The 21,988-nt window shown below is 42.9% G+C and overlaps 1 protein-coding gene across 7 annotated transcripts in view; it reads right to left on the bottom strand.

The window, feature by feature from the left end:
• Nucleotides 1–4,118: 4,118 nt before the first annotated feature.
• Nucleotides 4,119–21,988, bottom strand: part of LOC141111009 (uncharacterized) — a 201,888-nt gene continuing 184,018 nt past the window's right edge. For all 7 annotated transcript variants that reach the window (XM_073602902.1, XM_073602900.1, XM_073602898.1 and 4 more), the window contains one exon: nt 4,119–4,940. In XM_073602902.1, the coding sequence (XP_073459003.1) occupies nt 4,836–4,940 (105 nt within the window). In that variant the 3' untranslated portion in view covers nt 4,119–4,835. The remainder of the gene's footprint in view (nt 4,941–21,988) is intronic.

Consider the following 21,988-nt stretch of genomic DNA (forward strand, 5'->3'; position numbering starts at 1 on the left):
ATGCAGAAAAAAAACGCACTGGACTGCATGTGGTGTGAACTGGCCCTTAAGGTTAAGAAAAAAGAGGGGGGGGGAGCACTGGACAGCATCAAAAACACACCAAAAACGCACTGGAACGCATCAAAAACACGCATGCAACGCATCCGGACTGCGTTTCTATGGTGTGAACTGACCCTAAATGTTCAACAAGCTCAAACAGGTGTCCTCAAACCTTTACCATATAGTGCAGGGATATGCAATTAGCGGACCTCCAGCTGTTGCAAAACTACAAGTCCCATGAGGCATAGCAAGACTCTGACAGCCACAAGCATGACACCCAGAGGCAGAGGCATGATGGGACTTGTAGTTTTGCAACAGCTGGAGGTCCGCTAATTGCATATCCCTGATATAGTGCATATAGGCTACCACTGCTGACCTCTCCTTTTTAAAATGATAATTGCTTATAAATAAATAGTTTTTATGCAGATACATTGGCTTTAATACTTTGAGACACTGACTCAAGTGATAGTGATAAAGAAATGTAACCTTTTCATTGCCCACAGTAATGTGACTCATGTGTAGAAACCAAGGAGCCCACATATTTCTCCCATGACAGGTTGAGAGCAGGATGAGCATAGATGCAAAGAATTTTGGGTTGTGTAATAAAGGACTCGTCTAATTTGCATGTCTACAACTTTCTTGGCTTCAGAAATTATAAACAAAAACGGTAAATGGTTCTATTAAGCGCTCTAAATAAACCTCTTTAAGCCAGAATTCTTCTCTGAGGCTACTTTCACACTTAAAGCGCCCGGCCTTAACGGCAAAGGTTTAGCAGCGCTTTTTGTCCGCTAGCGGGGTGCTTTTAACCCCCGCTAGCGGCCAAAGAAAGGCGCTGCCGAAGCGCTTTGCAGGTGCTTCGGCAGCCCTGCCCATTCATTCCAATGGGCAGGGCGTTTTGGGAGCGCTGTATACACCACTCCCAAAGATGCTGCTTGCGGGACTTTTCAGAACGTCCCACAAGCGCACCGCTCCAGTGTGAAAAGTCACACTTAAATGAATGGGGAGGCGGTTTTCAGGTGTTAGAGGCTATTTCTAGCGCTAAAACGCCTGAAAACTGCCTCAGTGTGAAAGCAGCCTAAAAGAATCTGTCCACTCAGAGCCTTTATTGTTTTAATGCATTTGTTTGTAGAACATGCAAAAGACACAAGTATCCTTGACACTGGTGGAGAGCCTAATGCCGCGTTCGCACGGTCGGAATTTCCAACAAATGTTCGATGGGAGCTTGTTGTCGGAAATTCCGACCATGCGTAGGCTCCATCGGACATTTGTTGTCGGAATTTACGACAAAAATTTGAGAGCTGTATCTCAAATTTTCCGACAACAAAATCCGTTGTCAGAAATTCTGAGCGTGTGTACACAATTCCAACGCACAAAAGTCCACGCTTGCTCGGGATCAAGCAGAAGAACCACACTGGCTATTGAACTTCATTTTTCTCGGCTCGTCGTACGTGTTGTATGTCACCGCGTTCTTGGTGATCGGAATTTCCGATAACATTTGTGCGACCATGTGTATGCAAGACAAGTCTGAGCCCCCAATCCGTCGGAAAAAAATCCAGGATTTTGTTGTCGGAAAGTCCTGTCTGTACGCGGCATAAAAGCTTTGGCCAAAAACACAGGAAGAATTTGATCTTAGTTTAAGAGAACAAGATTGCAAACCAAATAAAAAGCTTGGAGCAGAGCAGTTGTCTTAAAAACCCAAAAGCACTCTTGAGCAGCAGTCTAGGAGTGGTAATCTAGATCCTAATGCACAGTGGAAGCTTGCTAAAAGCTATAGCCAGCAGACCTGCAAGGATCTGTATTCAACACTGCCAGACTATTGTTGAAGAGTGCTTTAGAGAAGCTTCATAAATTGCTAAAATATGCCAATTGCTCTTATTCTTGCTAAATCTAATGCTCTTTAGATGTGTATGTATAATGTATGTTTAAACAATGTCCATGTTTAGACTTCCTATATTGTTTTGAAGGGGATGAGATTATTTATGGGATGCACCCAAGATGCATGGAATGTTTCTTGTAAATGAGTATGTACCCTCACCACTGGTTGACAAAGATGTTGGACAACTACCTCTGAATTTTGTGGCCACATTGGACAATGATTTTTTTTGTGCACTGGACAGCCCTCTACAGCACTTAACAATAGTTCCTGGAAAAATAAAATTAGGCAAGTTAGAAACTCTCGTCCCAGTTTCCCCCATTCTGATTCATACATGTGTGGCTCAATACTCCTGTTTAAGGGAGAAACAAGTGCAGGAGACATTGTGAGATGGTCAGGTCATGTATGGATGTCCTAACCGCCTCTAATATTTATGGGCAGCTATGAGGCTGTTCATTCAAGGTTTAGGTTTCTTCTTTGGAGTTAGAATACTTGCTTTTTCACAAATACTTGATATGCACAAATCACTTAGCCTCTGATAACACATCTAGGTAAAACTTAACCTTGCAGTGCCATTTGTGTTTCCACCCAAATTGTGTATTCCTGAAAGAGATGGATGCTGATGGGCATGCCTGGACTGGCCACAGGGCACATGTCCTAACAGAGCCGAAATTAGGGGGGAGGGATATTTGTGCGAAGATCAGGTTGATTTTGGGGGGGGGGGAATTTGTGCTCTTGTGCTCAGAGGGGAAATTTGAGGAGTATTTGAGGATTTTCACTATGAGGGGAGAAGTTTTTTTTTTGGGGGGGGGGGGGATTTGTGCTGCGGGGCATGTGGGGGAGAGATTTGAGCTTTGGGAGGGGGTTGAGTGGGACAAAGATTTGAGCCAGGAAAGGGGATTTTAGCAGGGGGGTAGATTTGGAGCAGGGGGGATTTATGCTCAGGGGGTAAGCAATTAGGCATGTTTGCCCTGGGCTCTAGATGACCTTGTAGCAGCACTGGACAGCAGCATCACTACTCCTGTCAGCCTAACGCTGGTAGCAGGACCAGAATGGGGGGGGGGGGTTGGGGCAGGATGCATTTAATTATATAGGTGGGGAGCGTGCTTGCATTTACTGCATAGGCTTAGCACTGCATACTGTTTGTCTAGAGGACCATCACACCAGGCGGCTGAGTGTGGGCTCTGGGTAATAGGCACATCCCCTCTCCGCCCACTTCCCCAGAGAAGATATGGGAAGAGCTCTGCCCTGTCGTTTTCTAAAATGCCGTTGCCAGGAGGCAGTGCCCAATCGAGTGATGTGTGTGCAGAGGATGCTTTGACCCAACAGTTGAGAGTAGTGGACCTGTTCTACACCGGTGAACCAATTATATATTGGAGACTCTACCCTGTACCAGGGATCCATTCTATTCTCGAGACAAAGTTACATGGATCCAAGATCTGGGTGTGCTGTATTTATTCTCTGGGAAAAGTATGACTTGTAATCCAGAAATATACAATGCAACACTATGACGGGGCACATTACATAGTCATGGTGTCATATGGGGGTTCCAGTGGTCTGGGGGGTTGAAGTATTGGTATGGTGGTCTCCAATAATTATGTGGTTAGGTGTAATCTAGATGTAGTGTTGTATTGGTGTCATATGGTGTAGTTGGTGGCCTGTAATATTGGTGTGTTGGGTTATAGGTTTGGTGGGCTATGGTGTGGTATAGTGTAGTAGCCATGTAGTGCGTGGTGAAGCATTGGTGGTCTGTAGTACTGGTGTGGTTTTCTGTCAAATTGCTGTGGTGCAGTGTAGTAGTCCTGAGCTGCTCAGTCTAAAATGGCTGGGCCTACCAGTGGCTGAATCAGTTGCTGGCTTTCCATAACTGGAGTACACCAGTAGAAGAGCATCCAACTCCATCTACCCTCACCTTGAAGCAGCAGGACGACTCAGTCTTTCTGCTACATCCCTTATAATGCAAAATACAGTTTTTAACATGAAGCCTCTTTAACCATAGTAAGTGGGCAAACTTGCAGAGGAAATGTCTCTACAAAAGCCAGAAAGAAAGCCAATAGTGATTAATTGAAGAGCTAGCACAGACACCAATAAAAATCTGCCAGGTTCTCTCCAACTCTTTCTCCCCTTATCCCAAATGAAAAAAAATATAGGAGGTGGGCTTGACTAGACTATAGCCATTACACATAGATAAATTAGGTCTCACCCATCCTGTTGGAATTTTTATTTGTATTATGTAGATATCAGCAGAAGGTCAGACTCTAAGATAGCAGGACCTGAGCACAGAATGCCAGCATGGAAGGCTCACTGCTGAAGTCCCAGAGAGAGACTTTAGAAAGCCACAGATGGTAAAATCAACAAGTATCTAACCAAAACCAAAAGTGTCACTTTTAAACAAAAGGTCCCTCTAACAGGTATTCCACAAACATCTAAGCCTTGGATGATTTACTCAAATAAACTGACCATGCTTTAACAAAGCGTTCCCGCTATAAAGAACAAATCATTCTCCCTGCGCCTGGAAAAAAGAAATGCATAAAAGTTGCCTGCGCTCTTAAATTTTTGATACTCAAGAAACACAATTCTGGTAAGAAACTTGCATGAGCTGCACAGACGTTATAAAAAATAGATATATTCCTCATTTACAGTCACAAACAGAGAGAAAGGCATCTCTGAGGCTAGTGCAGCACAGAAAGGTATTTGTCCATAAGAAGTCCTAACCAAAGCCCTTCTGAATTTTATCAGTATACATAGAGGCAAGTCCATCGATGCATCAGTCCATCGATCTGCAGCATCCTCCACATGTAATTTAGGTTTACTCCATGTTTGTGCCATCTATGTTTTACTTTCTTCTTCTGCCGCTTAGATAAAGGCTCAAGTGCATGTTTCAGCATAAAAAAAAAAAAAAAAAAAAAGAAGAAGAAGAGGATCAGTAATAGCCTTCTTTCCTGTTTCTTGTATCCACTTTTGCTATCCCTTCATCTTGCACCAGTTCCAAGTCATCACCGTTCTCCGGTTCGCCACCCCGCTCATCCTGCCAGTAAGAGACAATCAGAAATTTGGAACAAAAGTTATAATCACGGATTTACACTACATTCAAAACAAGAATAAATCTTAATTTTTCACTTATGTACTTTTTGACAATCAATTGCATGGCAGTGTTCATGTGTTAACAAGAATAATGCTGCTAGGAAGTGAAAGCAGAATGTCCAACAAGCTGGAGGAGAGACAAAACCTCCAAGGGTTACTTAAAGGGATTGTAAAGGCAGAAGTTTTATCTTAATGCATTCTTTGAATTCAGTTAAAAAGCTTTCTGTGTGCAGCAGCCCCCCTCACACTTAGCTGAGGTCCCCTTCTGTCCAGCAATGTCCATGAGTGTCTCAGCCGTCCAAGATTCTCCTTCCTGATTGGCTGAGACACAGCAGCGGCACCATTGGCTCCTGCTGCTATCATAGTCAGCCATCCAATCAGGGGAGAGAAGGGGTGGGGCCAGGGCTACGCGTCTGAATAGACACAGGAAACTGTGACCAAGCTCGGGTGCCCCTATAGAAAGCTGCTTGCTGTGGGGGTACTGAACAGGAGGGGGGGGGGGCCAGGATCACAGAAGAGACCCGAGAAGAGGAGGATCCGGGCTGCTCTGTGCAAATCCACTGCAACAGAACAGGTAAGTATAACATGTTTGTTATTTTTATAGAAAAAAAAACAAGACTTTACAATGACTTTAACTGTAGCAGAAAATATGAAGGTCTTCAGCTGTTTGGCAAAGCTTTGTAAATCTCAGGACAGCTTAGTCAAAGATACAAATCCTTTGGCAAACAAAATGGATCCCTTGTATGTATTTATTCTACGTATTTAGCAGTTTGCCTAAATCTTAGCTGTAAAAGTATAAACTAAAACAAAACTTTTTTTTTTTTTTTTTAGTTTTCAATAGAGTGGAGATGGATTAGAACCCCTGTCCATTTTTATTGCTGTCTGTGCCCCCGTTCAGAAGATTCACCCTCTCGATTTGTCCTGTTTAACATTATCATTGAAGGTGAAAGTAAAAGAAATCCCAAAACTTTGGGTTGTCCCCAGAAAAGTAAATTGCAGGGAAATCTTCCAATAGGCAGACCCTATCCAAAATGAGAAGAAAAAAAAAAAAAAAGTTTTGCCCATAGTTCTACTTTAAAAACTGTAACCCTCACTCTGTTCACCACTTCTACATTTATTATATAAAATATTCTTTAGCGGTGCCGATTCCTATCCATTGCAGAATATATACACCGATCAGCCATAACATCACGATCACTAACAGGTAAAGTGAATAACATTGATCATCTTACAAAGGCACCTGAAAGTGGGTAGAATATATGAAGCAGCAAAGTGAACATGTTCTCCATTAAGTTGTGTTGAAAGCAGGAAAAAAATAATGGTTAAGCTCAAAGATTTGAGGTACTTTGACAAGGATCAAATTGTAATGCTTGGAGTCAGAACATACAGTGCATCACAGTTGGTTGGGTACGGGGCTGTGTAGCCGGAGACTGGTCAGGGTGCTCATGCTGACCTGTGTCCACAGCTAAAAGCAAACACCTACAATGGGCATTGTTAGCAACAGAACCAGACCACAGCTGTTTATGTTGTTGGTTCTTTTCCGCTCTGCATTTACGGAAAGGTCAAACGTTCAGACACACATCTAGCAAGTAATGTTCTTCAATTAAAATTCACATTTCAGGCATTTGCACTTAAAATGCATTTCAATGATGCTGCGTGGTGATTAAATGCAATTACTATTCAATTTTGTGAACTGCAATCCAGTTTACCTTGATAAAACTTAGGATAGGTTTGGATTCCTCGGACATTATGTGTATGGAAAGTGGTCTATTTTAATCAAGTAGATGGTAACATGTTAGAAAACATCTTTTAATGCTTTCTGAAAAGAATAGATTTCTAGAGACTTGTTAGTTATAAAATGTATTAAAATATCTGTACAAACTTGACTGTGAAGCTATATCACCTTTGCTTTATACTAGAATTTTAGTCTAATAGAACAGCAGGATGTGGCTTTATTACTGAAAATTACTAAGTGAAAGCAATTCATTTTGAATTGCCTTAGAGCTCATTCACATGGGCAAATGGATAAGTATACCCATGCAGAGGGCTGTGTTTATCTGCCTGGCAGCTGCAGGTGGTCTGCAGAGCCAGCCTGGTAAAATCAATGATAGGCTAATGGCTGCCTTGAATGTACATTTGTGCAGGACCAGCATGGCTCTGAACCTAGACAGAGACTACGTTCAGAGCCATGCATCAGTCCTGCACAAATGTACACTCAGGGATGTAAGTGAAGATCCATGCAGCTGTTAGTCTGTCATTGATTTTAACAGGCTGGCTGCATAGACTACCTGTACTTTGTTCCCCATGTGAAGGAGTCCTTATATTGGAAATACAGTATGCTTAAATTGCAGCCCTTGACTAAAGCAAAACAGAGCAAAATAGGGACTTTAACACTCCAGCGTTCACACCATTATTCTGGCATTGCACATACATACTGCTTATTTTGCCCAGTTACGCCAAGGGGTTTATGTATATAAAACAAAAATATATTAATTGTGAAAATGTAAGACCATTCATGCAATAGGTGTGAATAATACCCTTGCAAATGTTTTTAATGTACGAAATGTTATTTTCTGACAGTTAAGTCTTTTGCAGGGCACATATAACATTTCCTAATACTCCAAGAACACAAAATCCCAAGGAATTAAAAAAAAAAAAAAAAAAAGTAAGAAGCAGCTTAAAAAGGGAGTAGTAAACTGGTCAAAAAAAAAAAAAAATCTGGGCCTCCTGCAGGTTTATGCCATAATGTCCTAGTATGCACTGTACTTTACCCGGTCTTCCTTCCAGGTTCGCAGGCTCTGGCCCCTTGAATGACCGGGCCATGGTGACGTCACAGTGCTCTGCATTCCACGGCACACTGTGTGCCCTGAAATAAATGTGTCACTGTGCATGCACGGGTGACATCATGGGCTATTGATGTGAACATCTCCTAAATAGGGCATCCACATGTACCTACAGGTAAGCCTACAATCAATCTTTAGGGGGGACTCCACGCACAATGTGAAAAAAACAAAACAAAAAAACGGCATGGGTTCCCCCTCAAGGAGCATACCAGCCCCCCCCGCTCCTGAACTGTACCAGGCCACATGCCCTCAACATGGGGGGGCGAGTGCTTTGGGGAAGGGGGGCCCTGTGCCCCCCACCCCAAAAGCACCTTGTCCCCATGTTGATGAGGACAAGGGCCTCTTCCCGACAACCCTAGACCCAGATTTCGGCCCCCCACCCTATATGAATGAGTATGGGGTACATTGTATCCCTACCCATTCACCTAAAATAAAAAAAATAAGTGTCAAAAATAAAACACATTACACATGTATTTAAAGTAATTTATTAAGGCAGCTCGGTCTCTTCGGATCTCGTTTCCCCTCCCGACTCTGTCTCCTCTGCCTCTGCCGGGTTTTTCTCTCTTCTCCACTCTATCTCTGGTTCTTCTCCCTCTGTCCGCTGTCTTCTGCCTCTGTTCTTCTGATGTTGACTCGATGCTCTGTCCTGCTCTAATGCTGGGTGTGTGGTGTGCCACTACTTATATTGGCATGGGGCGGGGTCAACGAAGGCCCACCCCTTATGATGTCACCGCCCATCATGCTCCGGGTGGTGACATCAAAAGGGGTGGGGCCTCCATAAGACATCATCCAGTGACCACCGCCCCATGCCAATATAACATGAAGCCTCTTTAACCATAGTAAGTGGGCAAACTTGCAGAGGAAATGTCTCTACAAAAGCCAGAAAGAAAGCCAATAGTGATTAATTGAAGAGCTAGCACAGACACCAATAAAAATCTGCCAGGTTCTCTCCAACTCTTTCTCCCCTTATCCCAAATGAAAAAAAATATAGGAGGTGGGCTTGACTAGACTATAGCCATTACACATAGATAAATTAGGTCTCACCCATCCTGTTGGAATTTTTATTTGTATTATGTAGATATCAGCAGAAGGTCAGACTCTAAGATAGCAGGACCTGAGCACAGAATGCCAGCATGGAAGGCTCACTGCTGAAGTCCCAGAGAGAGACTTTAGAAAGCCACAGATGGTAAAATCAACAAGTATCTAACCAAAACCAAAAGTGGCTCTGCATGGCTCTGAACCTAGACAGAGACTACGTTCAGAGCCATGCATCAGTCCTGCACAAATGTACACTCAGGGATGTAAGTGAAGATCCATGCAGCTGTTAGTCTGTCATTGATTTTAACAGGCTGGCTGCATAGACTACCTGTACTTTGTTCCCCATGTGAAGGAGTCCTTATATTGGAAATACAGTATGCTTAAATTGCAGCCCTTGACTAAAGCAAAACAGAGCAAAATAGGGACTTTAACACTCCAGCGTTCACACCATTATTCTGGCATTGCACATACATACTGCTTATTTTGCCCAGTTACGCCAAGGGGTTTATGTATATAAAACAAAAATATATTAATTGTGAAAATGTAAGACCATTCATGCAATAGGTGTGAATAATACCCTTGCAAATGTTTTTAATGTACGAAATGTTATTTTCTGACAGTTAAGTCTTTTGCAGGGCACATATAACATTTCCTAATACTCCAAGAACACAAAATCCCAAGGAATTAAAAAAAAAAAAAAAAAAAGTAAGAAGCAGCTTAAAAAGGGAGTAGTAAACTGGTCAAAAAAAAAAAAAAATCTGGGCCTCCTGCAGGTTTATGCCATAATGTCCTAGTATGCACTGTACTTTACCCGGTCTTCCTTCCAGGTTCGCAGGCTCTGGCCCCTTGAATGACCGGGCCATGGTGACGTCACAGTGCTCTGCATTCCACGGCACACTGTGTGCCCTGAAATAAATGTGTCACTGTGCATGCACGGGTGACATCATGGGCTATTGATGTGAACATCTCCTAAATAGGGCATCCACATGTACCTACAGGTAAGCCTACAATCAATCTTTAGGGGGGACTCCACGCACAATGTGAAAAAAACAAAACAAAAAAACGGCATGGGTTCCCCCTCAAGGAGCATACCAGCCCCCCCCGCTCCTGAACTGTACCAGGCCACATGCCCTCAACATGGGGGGGCGAGTGCTTTGGGGAAGGGGGGCCCTGTGCCCCCCACCCCAAAAGCACCTTGTCCCCATGTTGATGAGGACAAGGGCCTCTTCCCGACAACCCTAGACCCAGATTTCGGCCCCCCACCCTATATGAATGAGTATGGGGTACATTGTATCCCTACCCATTCACCTAAAATAAAAAAAATAAGTGTCAAAAATAAAACACATTACACATGTATTTAAAGTAATTTATTAAGGCAGCTCGGTCTCTTCGGATCTCGTTTCCCCTCCCGACTCTGTCTCCTCTGCCTCTGCCGGGTTTTTCTCTCTTCTCCACTCTATCTCTGGTTCTTCTCCCTCTGTCCGCTGTCTTCTGCCTCTGTTCTTCTGATGTTGACTCGATGCTCTGTCCTGCTCTAATGCTGGGTGTGTGGTGTGCCACTACTTATATTGGCATGGGGCGGGGTCAACGAAGGCCCACCCCTTATGATGTCACCGCCCATCATGCTCCGGGTGGTGACATCAAAAGGGGTGGGGCCTCCATAAGACATCATCCAGTGACCACCGCCCCATGCCAATATAAGTAGGGGCACACCGCGCACCCAGCATTAGAGCGGGAGAGAGTGCCGAGTCAACAGCGGAAGAAGAACAGAGGCAGAAGACAGGTGAGAAGACAGGTGAGAAGACAACGCAGAAGACCCGGCAGAGGCAGAAAACAGCGGACAAAGGGAGAAGAACCAGAGAAGACCCAGAGAGAGGAGAAGAACCGGAGGAGGCAGAGGGCCGGAGAGGGGATAAGAGATCAAAAGAGATGAAATGAGGGAGCTGCCTTAATAAATTACTTTAAAAACATGTATAAACGTGTTTTATTTTTGACACTTTTTTTTTTTTTTAGGTGAATGGGTAGGGGTACAATGTACCCCATACATATTCACATAGGGTGGGGTGCCGGAATCTGGGAGCCCCCTGTTAAAGGGGGCTTCCAGATTCCGATAAGCTCTTCGCCCGCAGACCCCAAGCAATCAACAGCCAGGGTTGAGGCCCTTTTCCTCGTCAACATGGGGACAAGGTGCCCCCAAAGCATCCATCGACCCCATGTTGAGGGCATGTGGCCTGGTACGGTTCAGGGGGGGTGCTTGCTTGTCCCCACCCCGTTTTCCTGACCTGCTGGGCTGTGTGCTCAGATAAGGGTTTGGTATTGATTTTGGGGGGGACCCCATGACATTTTTTCGGCGTGAGGGTTCCCCTTAAAATCCATACCAGACCGAAGGGCCTGGTGTGCTCTTGGAGGGAGAACCCATGCCCTTTAAAAAAAAAAAAAATTTGGCATGGAGTTCCCCTTTAAGATCAGACCACAAGTCGCACGCCAAAGTCGGATCAGTAAGGAAGGCGATCCGACTTCAGTGATATTCAATGGGCTGAAGTAGGATCAAAGTCGGACCAAAGTAGTGCAGGGAGCATTTTCAAAGTCGGACTGACTTGTATCGGACCAGTTAAGATAGCTCCCATAGGGAAACATTGATTTTCACACGTCATGCGACATGAGCTCCCAATGTCGGAGCGTTTGTCGTACCAGTGCCAACGTGGCCTCAAGGTATGACAGTGCTGAAAGCTGAAAATTGGCCTGGTCAGCAAGGGGGTGAAAGTGCCCGATATTGAAATGGTTAAGTAGGTTAAAGTTCTCAAAATAATCTGTGAATGAAACAAACACTTTTACAAACCAGCTTTGCAGTTTCTATTCTGTGAGCTTTTAAACCTTTATGAATAGAATCCTGATAAATATCAGTTTCAGCATTGACAAAGCTATGCAATTTGTCACAGCCCATTACAAACCTCTCATCTAGAGTTCAAAAAAAATATATATATATCACTAGCAGGCATAGAGGAGGATAATATTGTATTTTGTATTAGGCCAATTGCTGGACTATATGGCTACAATTACACATGTAAGAGAACAAGCCGAGGGTGGAAAGACAGCAGGAAAGCAAGGCCAGCTGGCATTTTAAGCATCTCTGAATGCTTCATTGTTCATTCAGTGACAATTCAGCGCTTTAACAGCATTTCCTAAACAATTATAGTGTAATATTCACTTTTTGTGGGGTCAGGTCTATATTTAGATGCACAACATTTTAACATATAACAGCAGTGTCCTGTAGAAGTTACTTTGTATGTGCTTCTAAAAACTGTGCAACAAGCCTCATCCAGAACGCCAGTCACAAATAGCTGCATGCCTCCCAAGACCCAAAATAAAAGAAGGGACATAAATTAGTTCTGACAGCACTGAACCACTTGCAGGGGGAGTTCAAACTATTTAATGGCTGTGCTTCCATCAATTACAAGAGGGCGCAATCAGAGCAAATTGTGCTTAAAAGAACACGACTTTTGGGCAATGCGTATAATAGAGCTTAGAATGAAGACAAAAAGGGAAAAAAATAAAATAAAAGCCTAAAACAATGTAAGAACCCTTTAATGTTAGAGATGTAATACTCTGAAAGCATAAGGCCTCCCTCCATGCAAAAATCTCAGAACAGCAAACAACTGCAGACTATTTTAGCATGAAGGGAGATGACCCTGAAAGTGCTTTGTAACTATACACCCGGCATTTCTTCCTGCTGAACACATACCTAGAACTGTGAATGTATACCTTTTTGTATCCACTGATCCCAACATCATGAACTTTTCTTATTTTGTTACAGTGCCTTAAAAAAGTATTCATACTCCTTGAAATGTTCCACATTTTGTCATGTTACAACCAAAAATGTAAATGTATTTTATTGGAATTTTATGTGATAGACCAACACAGAGTGGCACATAATTGTGAAGTGGAAGGAAAATGATAAATGGTTTTCAACTTTTTTACAAATATGTGAAAAGTGTGGCGTGCATTTATATTCAGCCCCCGAGTCAATACTTTGTAGAACTACCTTTCACTGCAATTACAGCTGCAAGTCTTTTTGGGGATGTCTCTACCAGCTTTGCACATCTAGAGAGTGAAATCTTTGCTCATTCTTCTTTGCAAAATAGCTCAAGCTTTGTCAGATTGGATAGAGAGCGTCTGAACAGCAATTTTCAAGTCTTGCCACAGATTCTCAATTGGATTTAGGTCTGGACTTTGACTGGGCCATTCGAACACATGAATATGCTTTGACCTAAACCATTCCATTGTAACTCTGGCTGTATGTTTAGGGTCGTTGTACTGCTGGAAGGTGAACCTTCACCCCAGGCTCAAGTCTTTTGCAGACTCTAATGCCGTGTACACACGGCCGGACTTGCGAACGGTCTAAACTCCTTCGGCATTTCCGAGATTTAGAACATGTTCTATATCCGAGTCCGTCGGAAATGCCGACAGAAAAAGTCTGATGGGGCATACACACGGTCGGAATGTCCGACCAAGAGCTCCCATTGGACTTCTTCTGTCGGGAAGTCCGGCTGTGTGTACGCGGCATAACAGATTTCCTCTTAAGATTGCCCTGTATTTGGCTCCATCCATCTTCCCATCAACTCTGACCAGCTTCCATGTCCCTACTGAAGAAAAGCATCCCCACAACACGATTCTGCTACCACATTTCAGTGTGGGGATGGTGTGTTCAGGGTGATGTGCAGTGTTAATTTTCTGCCACACAAAGTTTTGTTTTTAGGCCAAAAAGTTAAATTTTGGTCTTATCTGAGCAGAGCACCTTCTTCCACATGTTTGCTGTGTCCCCCACATAGCTTCCTGCAAACTGCCAACGGGACCTCTTATGGCTTTCTTCTTGCCACTCTTCCATAAAGGCCAGATTTGTGGAGTGCACGACTAATAGTTGTCCTGTGGACAGATTCTCCCACCTGTGGATATATGCAGCACCTCCAGAATTACCATGGGCCTTTTGGCTACTTCTCTGAATAATGCTCTCCTTGCCTGGCATGTCAGTTTAGGTGGACGGCCATGTCTTGGTAGGTTTGCAGTTGTGCCATACTCTTTCCATTGTCGGATGATGGATTGAACAGTGCTCTGTGAGATGTTCAAAGTTTGGGATATTTTATTTATAACCTAACCCTGCTTTAAACTTCTCCACAACTTTATCCCTGACCTGTCTGGTGTGTTCCTTTGCCTTCATGATGCTGTTTGTTCACTAAGGTTCTCTAAAAAAAAAAAAAAACTGAGCACTTCACAGAACAGCTGTCATTTTACTGAGATTAAATTACACACAGGTGGACACTAGTTACTAATTAGGTGATTTCTGAAGGCAATTAGTTCCACTAGATTTTAGTTAGGGGTATCAGAGTAAAAGGGGTTGAATACTGGGTGCCGCACATTTCAGATATTTACTTGTAAAAAAATTTGAAAACCATTTATCATTTTCCTTCCACTTCACAATTATGTGCCACTTCGTGTTGGTCTATCACATAAAATCCCAATAAAATTAATTCATGTTTTTGGATTTAACATGACAAAATGTGGAAAATTTCAAGGGGTATGAATACTTTTTCAAAGCACTGTAGATCTGTTTGAGTACAAAAATACCTGTTGATCCTAGCAGAAATCAATTGAGCTCATAGCATCCTTTGAACAAGCTTTGTCACCCTAGAGTGGCAGGATCACCATGTGAAATAAAGAAAACTAACGTAGACACCACATAGGACTGGTACGCTGCAATAAAATACATTTTTGTTCTTGGGTTTAAATTAGTCCTGAAGCCTCAATTTTTTCTTTTTTTTAACCTTAATGCATTCTATGTATTAAAAAGGTAAAAACCCTTCTGTGGTGCAGGAGCCCCCAGCTCCCCACCTCCCCTTATTCTTACACAAGCCCAATCCGATCCAGCAATGTGCACGAGAGCAGTGGCTCTCGTCGCTGTCTCCCTCCTCAATGGGCAGATTGATAGCAGTGGCAGCTATTGACTCCTGCTGCTGTCAAATGCTGTGATGAGGGAGCGAAGCGTTGTCAATAGACGCAGACTGGGTGGCTTGGGAGTGCACACGCACAGGTGGCACTCGCTGAAGAGGGGCCTAGAGTGCTGGCGGCGGACCCCAGAAAAGGAGGATCGGGGCTCCTCTGTTCAAAACTATTGCACAGAGCAGGTAAGTATGACTTGTTTTTTTATTTAAAAAACAAAAAAAACAAAACAAAACATAAAAGTTTACAATCACTTTAAATCCACATTAATGGTTTAGCTCCCCTTTCCTAGCAGTTTTGTCTGGTCAGTTATACAAAGGGTGTTTTTAGCATGCAGATATTGTGCTTTATGACGGCTTATTCACATTATGTCCATTGAGCTCAGTTTTTTTCCTGACACCACCACATATGTAAGGTGTGAGCAGAGCACACAGAAAACATTTTAATTTGTATTATTTATTTATTATTATTATTCAAAACCCATGACACTTTCTCTTTAAGAAGACTTCTCTATGAAAAGATTGCCCTTGAAACCACACTTTGTTGTGCACACTGTATACAAAGGAAGGCCCGATAAATGCAAAAGCCGTGCCCCATGACTGAACCATCAGCCACAGTCCAGTATTGCTGTTATGCAAAAACAGGATATGACAGTTAAATATAAGGTATGTAACTTTGTTAGCTTTGCTTATATTTAATTATAATCAGCCTGTTTCTGCAAATTGCTTCAAAAGCCTTTTACACACGTCTTCTGGGAAGGAGAAGCTTCCTTAAGAAAATGCAAGATCTACAACCAGAGAACAGGCGCCCACATCCATTGATTTCATAGAGGAAACACAGCTTTCCCTTACTAAGCTAGAAAGTATATGTAGGTCATTCCTTTATACAGGGCCAATTTACCCCATTATGGTGCCGTAAGGGTACTTAAAAATGGCCGCTGGGGATGTAGCCACCATACGCTACATCTGAGAATGAAGGGGCAGAGAGTTGAAGCACAGCCAGAGTGCCTAGAATGGCCACCCCCAAGGAGGTCTGGAGAGACAAAACGCATTGGGGCGGCTACACACACAGATGCGGGAAGTGCTTGTAGTAAAACATCCCATACATTTACTGTACATTCTATTTCTTAGTCCTGGGCAGAGCACTATATATGGTGAGTTTTTTGCTAGTTTTTAATTTTTTTTTCAATAAAGCCATTTTTACGCAATAATCTTTTTCCTGTGCCTCTCAATACCAGGATTCTCAATGCCTCTCAATACCAGGATCCCCCCCCCCACAAAGCGACATGATGGCCACTCGAGTATACATTGCTATAGCAACTCAGCAGATAGAGTTTTGGAAGCGGTGCTGCTGGTCAAACGCACTCATTCTAGTCAATGGGACCACTCCACAACAAAAGCTTGGCTTGTGGTCCAGAAGTACACTGGTATTCCACAGTTGGATCACTTTTAAGAGGGGCAGTAGGATGGCCACAGTGTGAACCTAGCCCTAGACCTTTTTTCTGAAGTGATCCTTTGTATCTGAAGAGTGGTTTGCCTCCGGGGGCTATTCCGGAAGCAGTGGATAAAGCACTTGGCACTTTTTGGAGTCTGATATTTATATTGCAGCACATTGGGGTTGTACACAACCCCTGAATTGGACAATTTATATGGCGGATGGACTCTGGAGGACTGTACTTTTTATATATACATATGTATTTATTTGTTCAGATTCCGCCTAGAAATAGCAGCCATTTTTAAAGTATATGCTTCAAATCATTTAATCTATTTTCTATCCAGTTAGTTTAATCACTGGAAATATTTTTTTTTTTTTTTGCAGAGTTGGCTCATAGATGGATGTGGACTTTAGAAAAAAAAAAAAAAAGGAGGTACTTTGTATGCTTAGAGAGCGAGATTGCAAAGCACGGGAGTCCGAGTGACCTAGAAGCCCAGAACAGGAAGAAGGCGGGGCAGTGGCACAAAGTCTCATCTACAGTCTCTAGAAAATTGTCAACCACCTTTTGCTGTACAATCCAGCAACGAGACTAAATGCATGGGTTAATTTTGACAGGGAAAGCAGTTCAAATGTTTCCTCATGTCCAGCTTCCAGCTACTTGTCACACCATTTATCTGAAAATGCCCTTAAAAAAAAAAAAAGAAGCTTGAAAAGTGAGAGAGTGAGGCCTCCGGAGAGACAAAACAGTTAACATTTGGTAGCTGAAGCAGCAGATCTGGGAGCAATAGCTCTATTAAACCCTCCAAGATATTCAAGGCTGCACAGCTGTTCCCTCCACTGAGCAAAATACCAGAGTGCAGTCCCAATCTTCCTGAGCTCGGATGCGTGAAGGTAACTTGGCTCAGGCAAACATTTCCTGGCCAACTCTTTGATCTAACCCTTCATACTACACATCGATAGGGCTCCGCAAAAGGACTTTTTTTTGTAAAAGCAATGCTGGGTTTAGATTTAGAAAACTAAGCTTGCACGAAACAGGTAAAAATGCAAAGCTTTATTTAAAAGATTGGAAAAAAAAAAAAAAAATTCGGTGATAGAAATGCCTTGTGGATAGCCATTTACTGATCCTTTTTTATATTTGATGCACTCTTTAGAAAAAAAAATAATCATAAAAAATACACCAGATTTCATGCCAAAGTTATTCAAGTAACAGGGTTAGCAGAAAATGTGGGCAGCTGGTGCCTTAGACGCCAGCAAGGCACAGAGACAGAAGGACATGCTTGATTATGCATATCTCTGCAAAAACTGAGCATCGGCCCCGACTCTCCCATATCTCATTGCTGGTCAGTGAGACTGCACATCACAATTGGGCCTCAGCCACACAGGTAGTTTGGCTCTTGTGCCTAGGATTCTGGAGTTTTTGTGGACACAGAAGAGGCTGAAAGCTGCTGCGGCTAAACAGTGAAGAGAGTGGTACTGGTACTAACCATTTGGGCAGTATGCGCTCAGGGATGAATGCCTGGAATGCAGACTTCTTGTGTTCTGGGCATTCATCCCTGGGTGCATACTGTCCTAAGCGTGTTGGTATCCCTCGATGCAGCTTTTTTGTATCTCAGAGTTTTACAGGCTTCTAGTAGCTGGGCTGGATGATGAGCCTGTACCTTCTGCTTGCAAGAAAGTGCCAAAATCCCAAGTGCAGGGGTTGAACGCCCAGTGTGCATGAGGCCTAAAGGACCAGCGGTGAGATGGAGACATGTGTAGCGCTTCCAGCAACCTAGTTTTCCCCTGCTGACATCACCAGTGACACTAATACAGTGATCAGTGCTAATACTATACACTGTCACTGTACTAATGACAGTGGCTGGGAAGGGGTTAACATTTCAGGTAATCAAGGGGTTAAATGTGTACCTAACAAGTGTTATTGTGTGCTTTTTTTTTTTTTAACTAAAAGATCTTTGTTTCTTATCCCAGCTTTGCAGAAACAGATCGTTCCCTCTGTACAGAGTCCTGTGGTGATCGTCAGCACAAGGCTATGGGCTGTTATTGAACACAGTCAATCAGCAGTTCTCGGCCATGAATCATTGGCTGGGACCTGTTGACAGACTCCCACGGTGTACAATCACAGCAGGTGTCGGTGGGGCAGCACACATGCCCTAAACCCGGGGGCAGGTAGCGACCAGTGTGGCCAACCGTCATCATTTTTACTGGCAGCCAGTAAAAGAAAAAAAAAGAAAATAGCACTTTTTGCCAGTAAATGCCAGCAACAGGAAAAGGTTGCCAGTAAAAACCGGAAGACAATAGTGAATATTAATTCGCTATTGTCACTCAACTGGGTAGGCTTCGGGCAAAGTGCTCTGATCATGTGCTTAAAAATAAACACACATTGAAATCCATGCATCCGACGCCCTGCATGTAGATTAGGAGCCGGACGCATGGATTAGGAGGGCGGCACCCCTAACGGATGGGCTGCTACTGTCCATTCTAATTTCTTGCCCCTTCTGAGTCAAAAAATAAAATAAATATTTTTTTTTTTTGCCTTAATATCTACATTGCCAATTGTGTGTTGTGCTTGGTTGTAGCCTAAATACTGACATTTGCACTTAAAACTGTAATTTTTGTAACTTTTGGAAATGCCAGTATAAAACCCGGCTGTGCCAGTAAAATTTGGGTGTTTTGTCAGTAAATTTCACTCTGGTAGGTTGGCAACACTGGTAGCGATGTGGCTTTGCCTGTATAGGGGGGGGGGGTGATAAGTCACCTGAAAAGGGTGCCATGACTGATACTTCACTGAAAGATTAGAAACAGAGGGATTGCTCTTTGCGCCTTCTCTTTAGGGGAAGCACAGCATGTATACTAATAGGCAAATACTAACGTTGTCATGTGCTCAAACATGGCCAAACTAAGGGGGAAATACACGTTTTTAAAAACTTGAATGCATTCTGGTAACATTGTACATTAAAGCACAACTCAGGCCATATAGAAGCAGGGAAGGGTTAGAGCCTGTGTCTGGATTTTATTGCTGTCTGTATTCTCAATGGAGAGATTTACCTTTATATCTAGTTCTCCTGATGAGGACAATGAGGAATCATATTCGTCCCCTCTCCTCCTGTATGCATCATCAGAATGTTAGACTGACAGCAATGTAGAATATAGAATATAGCCTGATTTAACGAACATTGCTGCCATCCTCTGCTTGAGTGCTGCTCTATATTGGATTACTGGAGGCTGATACAAATTAGCTGTATTAAATGAAATTAAGGTTTACAGAAACTGCTGCCAGATATTAACTTTTCACTTATAACTCCCCAGTGTATAATCAGTGGTCTGGGCCCTGGGACCCAGTTATTCTTTCAGTGGGTATTGCCATCTTGCCTTTTGCACAGTACAGAGAAGATGAAGCTCTTCTATTTATTTTTAGCCCAAATGCCAAACATACCTCTGCCCTTTACATTTATTTTTTACTTGTGTATTCCATTTTTAGATTCATGACTAGAGGTCGACCGATATGGGTTTTTCTCTGGCCGATGCCGATATTTAGAAATCGCGATGGCCGATATATGGCCGATATATGATGCCGATTTTTTTGGGCCGATATATTAGGCCGATTTTTTTTTTTCTTTTTTTTTCCCCCTTCATCTCATAAAATCTAACAGTTAGACCCCTTTTGCACTGGGGCGTTTTTTAGGCGCTTTTGGGCTAAAAATAGCGCCTGTAAAACGGCTCCCCTGCAGTCTCAGTGCGATATCCCGAGTGCTTTCACACTGAGGCGATGCGCTGGCAGGATGTTAAAAAAGTCCTGCAAGCAGCATCTTTGGAGCGGTGTATACCGCTCCTCCACCACTCCTGCCCATTGAAATGAATGCGCACCGCTGCCGAAGCGCCTGCAAAGCGTTTCGGCAGCAGCACTTCAGGAGTGCATTTAACCCCTTCCTCGGCCGCTAGCTGGGTTATAAGCGCCCCGCTAGCAGCCGAATAGCGCCGCTAAAATGACGGTAAAGCGCCGCTAAAACTAACAGCGTTTTACCGTCAACGCCTGCCCGCTCCAGTGTGAAAGCAGCCTTAAGTAATAAGTGATACAGAAAATTTTTTACATTTAAACATTTATTGAACAAAACAAACCTCCAATCAGTTCACTTGTATGTAGAATTTAGATTTTAAAAAAAATAACTATATCTTAAATATTAAATACACAAAAACAGGTAATCAAAACTTTTGGACGAAAAAAATGGGCTAACTTTACTGCTTATTTTTAATTAGTGTATTTTTTTAAAAAAAAATGCGTTTGAAAGACCGCTGCGCAAATACCGTGTGACATATAATATTGCAACAACCGCTATTTTATTCCCTAGGGTCTCTGCTAAAAAAAATATATATAATGTTTGGGGGTTCCAAGTGATTTTCTAGCAGAAAATACAGGATTTTTACTTGTAAGCAACAAATGTCAAAAAAGATTTAGTCTTTAAATGGTTAAACTGAGAAATTCTACCCGAGTTCAGTCTATTGATAAAAGAACCTGAAGAGATACAAATGTATCTTCTTATCAGACTTGGCAGGCTGCCCAGAGGAGGAGAGAAGACAAACTTCAGACAACTTGCATTGACTTATATTACAGAAGTCATTTGCAAGTCCCGCTGAAGTTATAATCGGCTTTTTTTATCAGCACAATCAGCCGATGCCGATTAAGTTAAAAAAGCCAAATATCGGCCGATATATCGGTCGACCTCTATTCATGACCATTTATATTTATGGCCCATTTAGACTCTTTTTGTATCCCTGATAGAGAGGGAATGTGTGTGGCCCATGAAACCTGTTGACTACTGCTAGGAGCCAAGTTTTAGTGCCCTCTTTGCATTGTATGTCTGCCTTTCATGCGGCAGCTGTGCGTCACTGTTCCATACACTCGTTCGTTGTAAGGATGAAGTGGTTTGAGACAAACTTTCTAAAAAAAGCCAACATATGCATAACAGCAACAATGCTTTGGAATCTGCTTAGGCCAGGTTTATTAGTTTGAGATGCAGGAGGGGTGCTAATTTTAATGAATGCCTGCACTCTTTTTTCAATATAAATTTTCCACTTTTCATTAAAATAATACCTGGTGCTCCTGCCATTAAACTTCTCGATCAGCCACCTCCTGTTAACAGGTGACAACCCACTCTCTCCAACTCTCAGTTTTGTGTCTGTGTTGTCACATGGGTTTCCAATGGGGGCTGTCTACTTCAATGCACATTATACAGACATGGTCTACTATTGTCACCATCAGAAAACCGGCCCTGAGAAATGCCATGCAGTCATCACTGGAGTGATGTAGACAGAAACTGGCAGCATAAGGACACCTGGAGATCAGTAGCACCGAAATGCAACAAAGGGTGAAAAAAGGTGAAAACAAGAACTCTATATAAAGAAATAGATTTATGATGCACAGTGCTTTAGCAAACTAAATATCATCCAGTTGGGGTTCAACTTTCTAACCCCAGGGTCCTGAATAATTTTACCATTTGGTGAGACCACCAGTTAATTTACTAAAAGGAAAAAAAAAAAAAAAGGAAGAAGATTGACACAAGTCTGCGGTTTCACGGTTTTATGCTGCCTTGTGATACAAAGGATCCCCTCCTGCAGGCTGAGGTCTTCCTAGCAGGCGCCTTCCCCTTTTTCATGGTGACAGCAAGACGTTCAGAGCCAAGGAATC

The sequence above is a fragment of the Aquarana catesbeiana genome, linkage group LG10 (assembly GCF_042186555.1).
Source record: "Aquarana catesbeiana isolate 2022-GZ linkage group LG10, ASM4218655v1, whole genome shotgun sequence".
Taxonomy (NCBI): domain Eukaryota; kingdom Metazoa; phylum Chordata; class Amphibia; order Anura; family Ranidae; genus Aquarana; species Aquarana catesbeiana.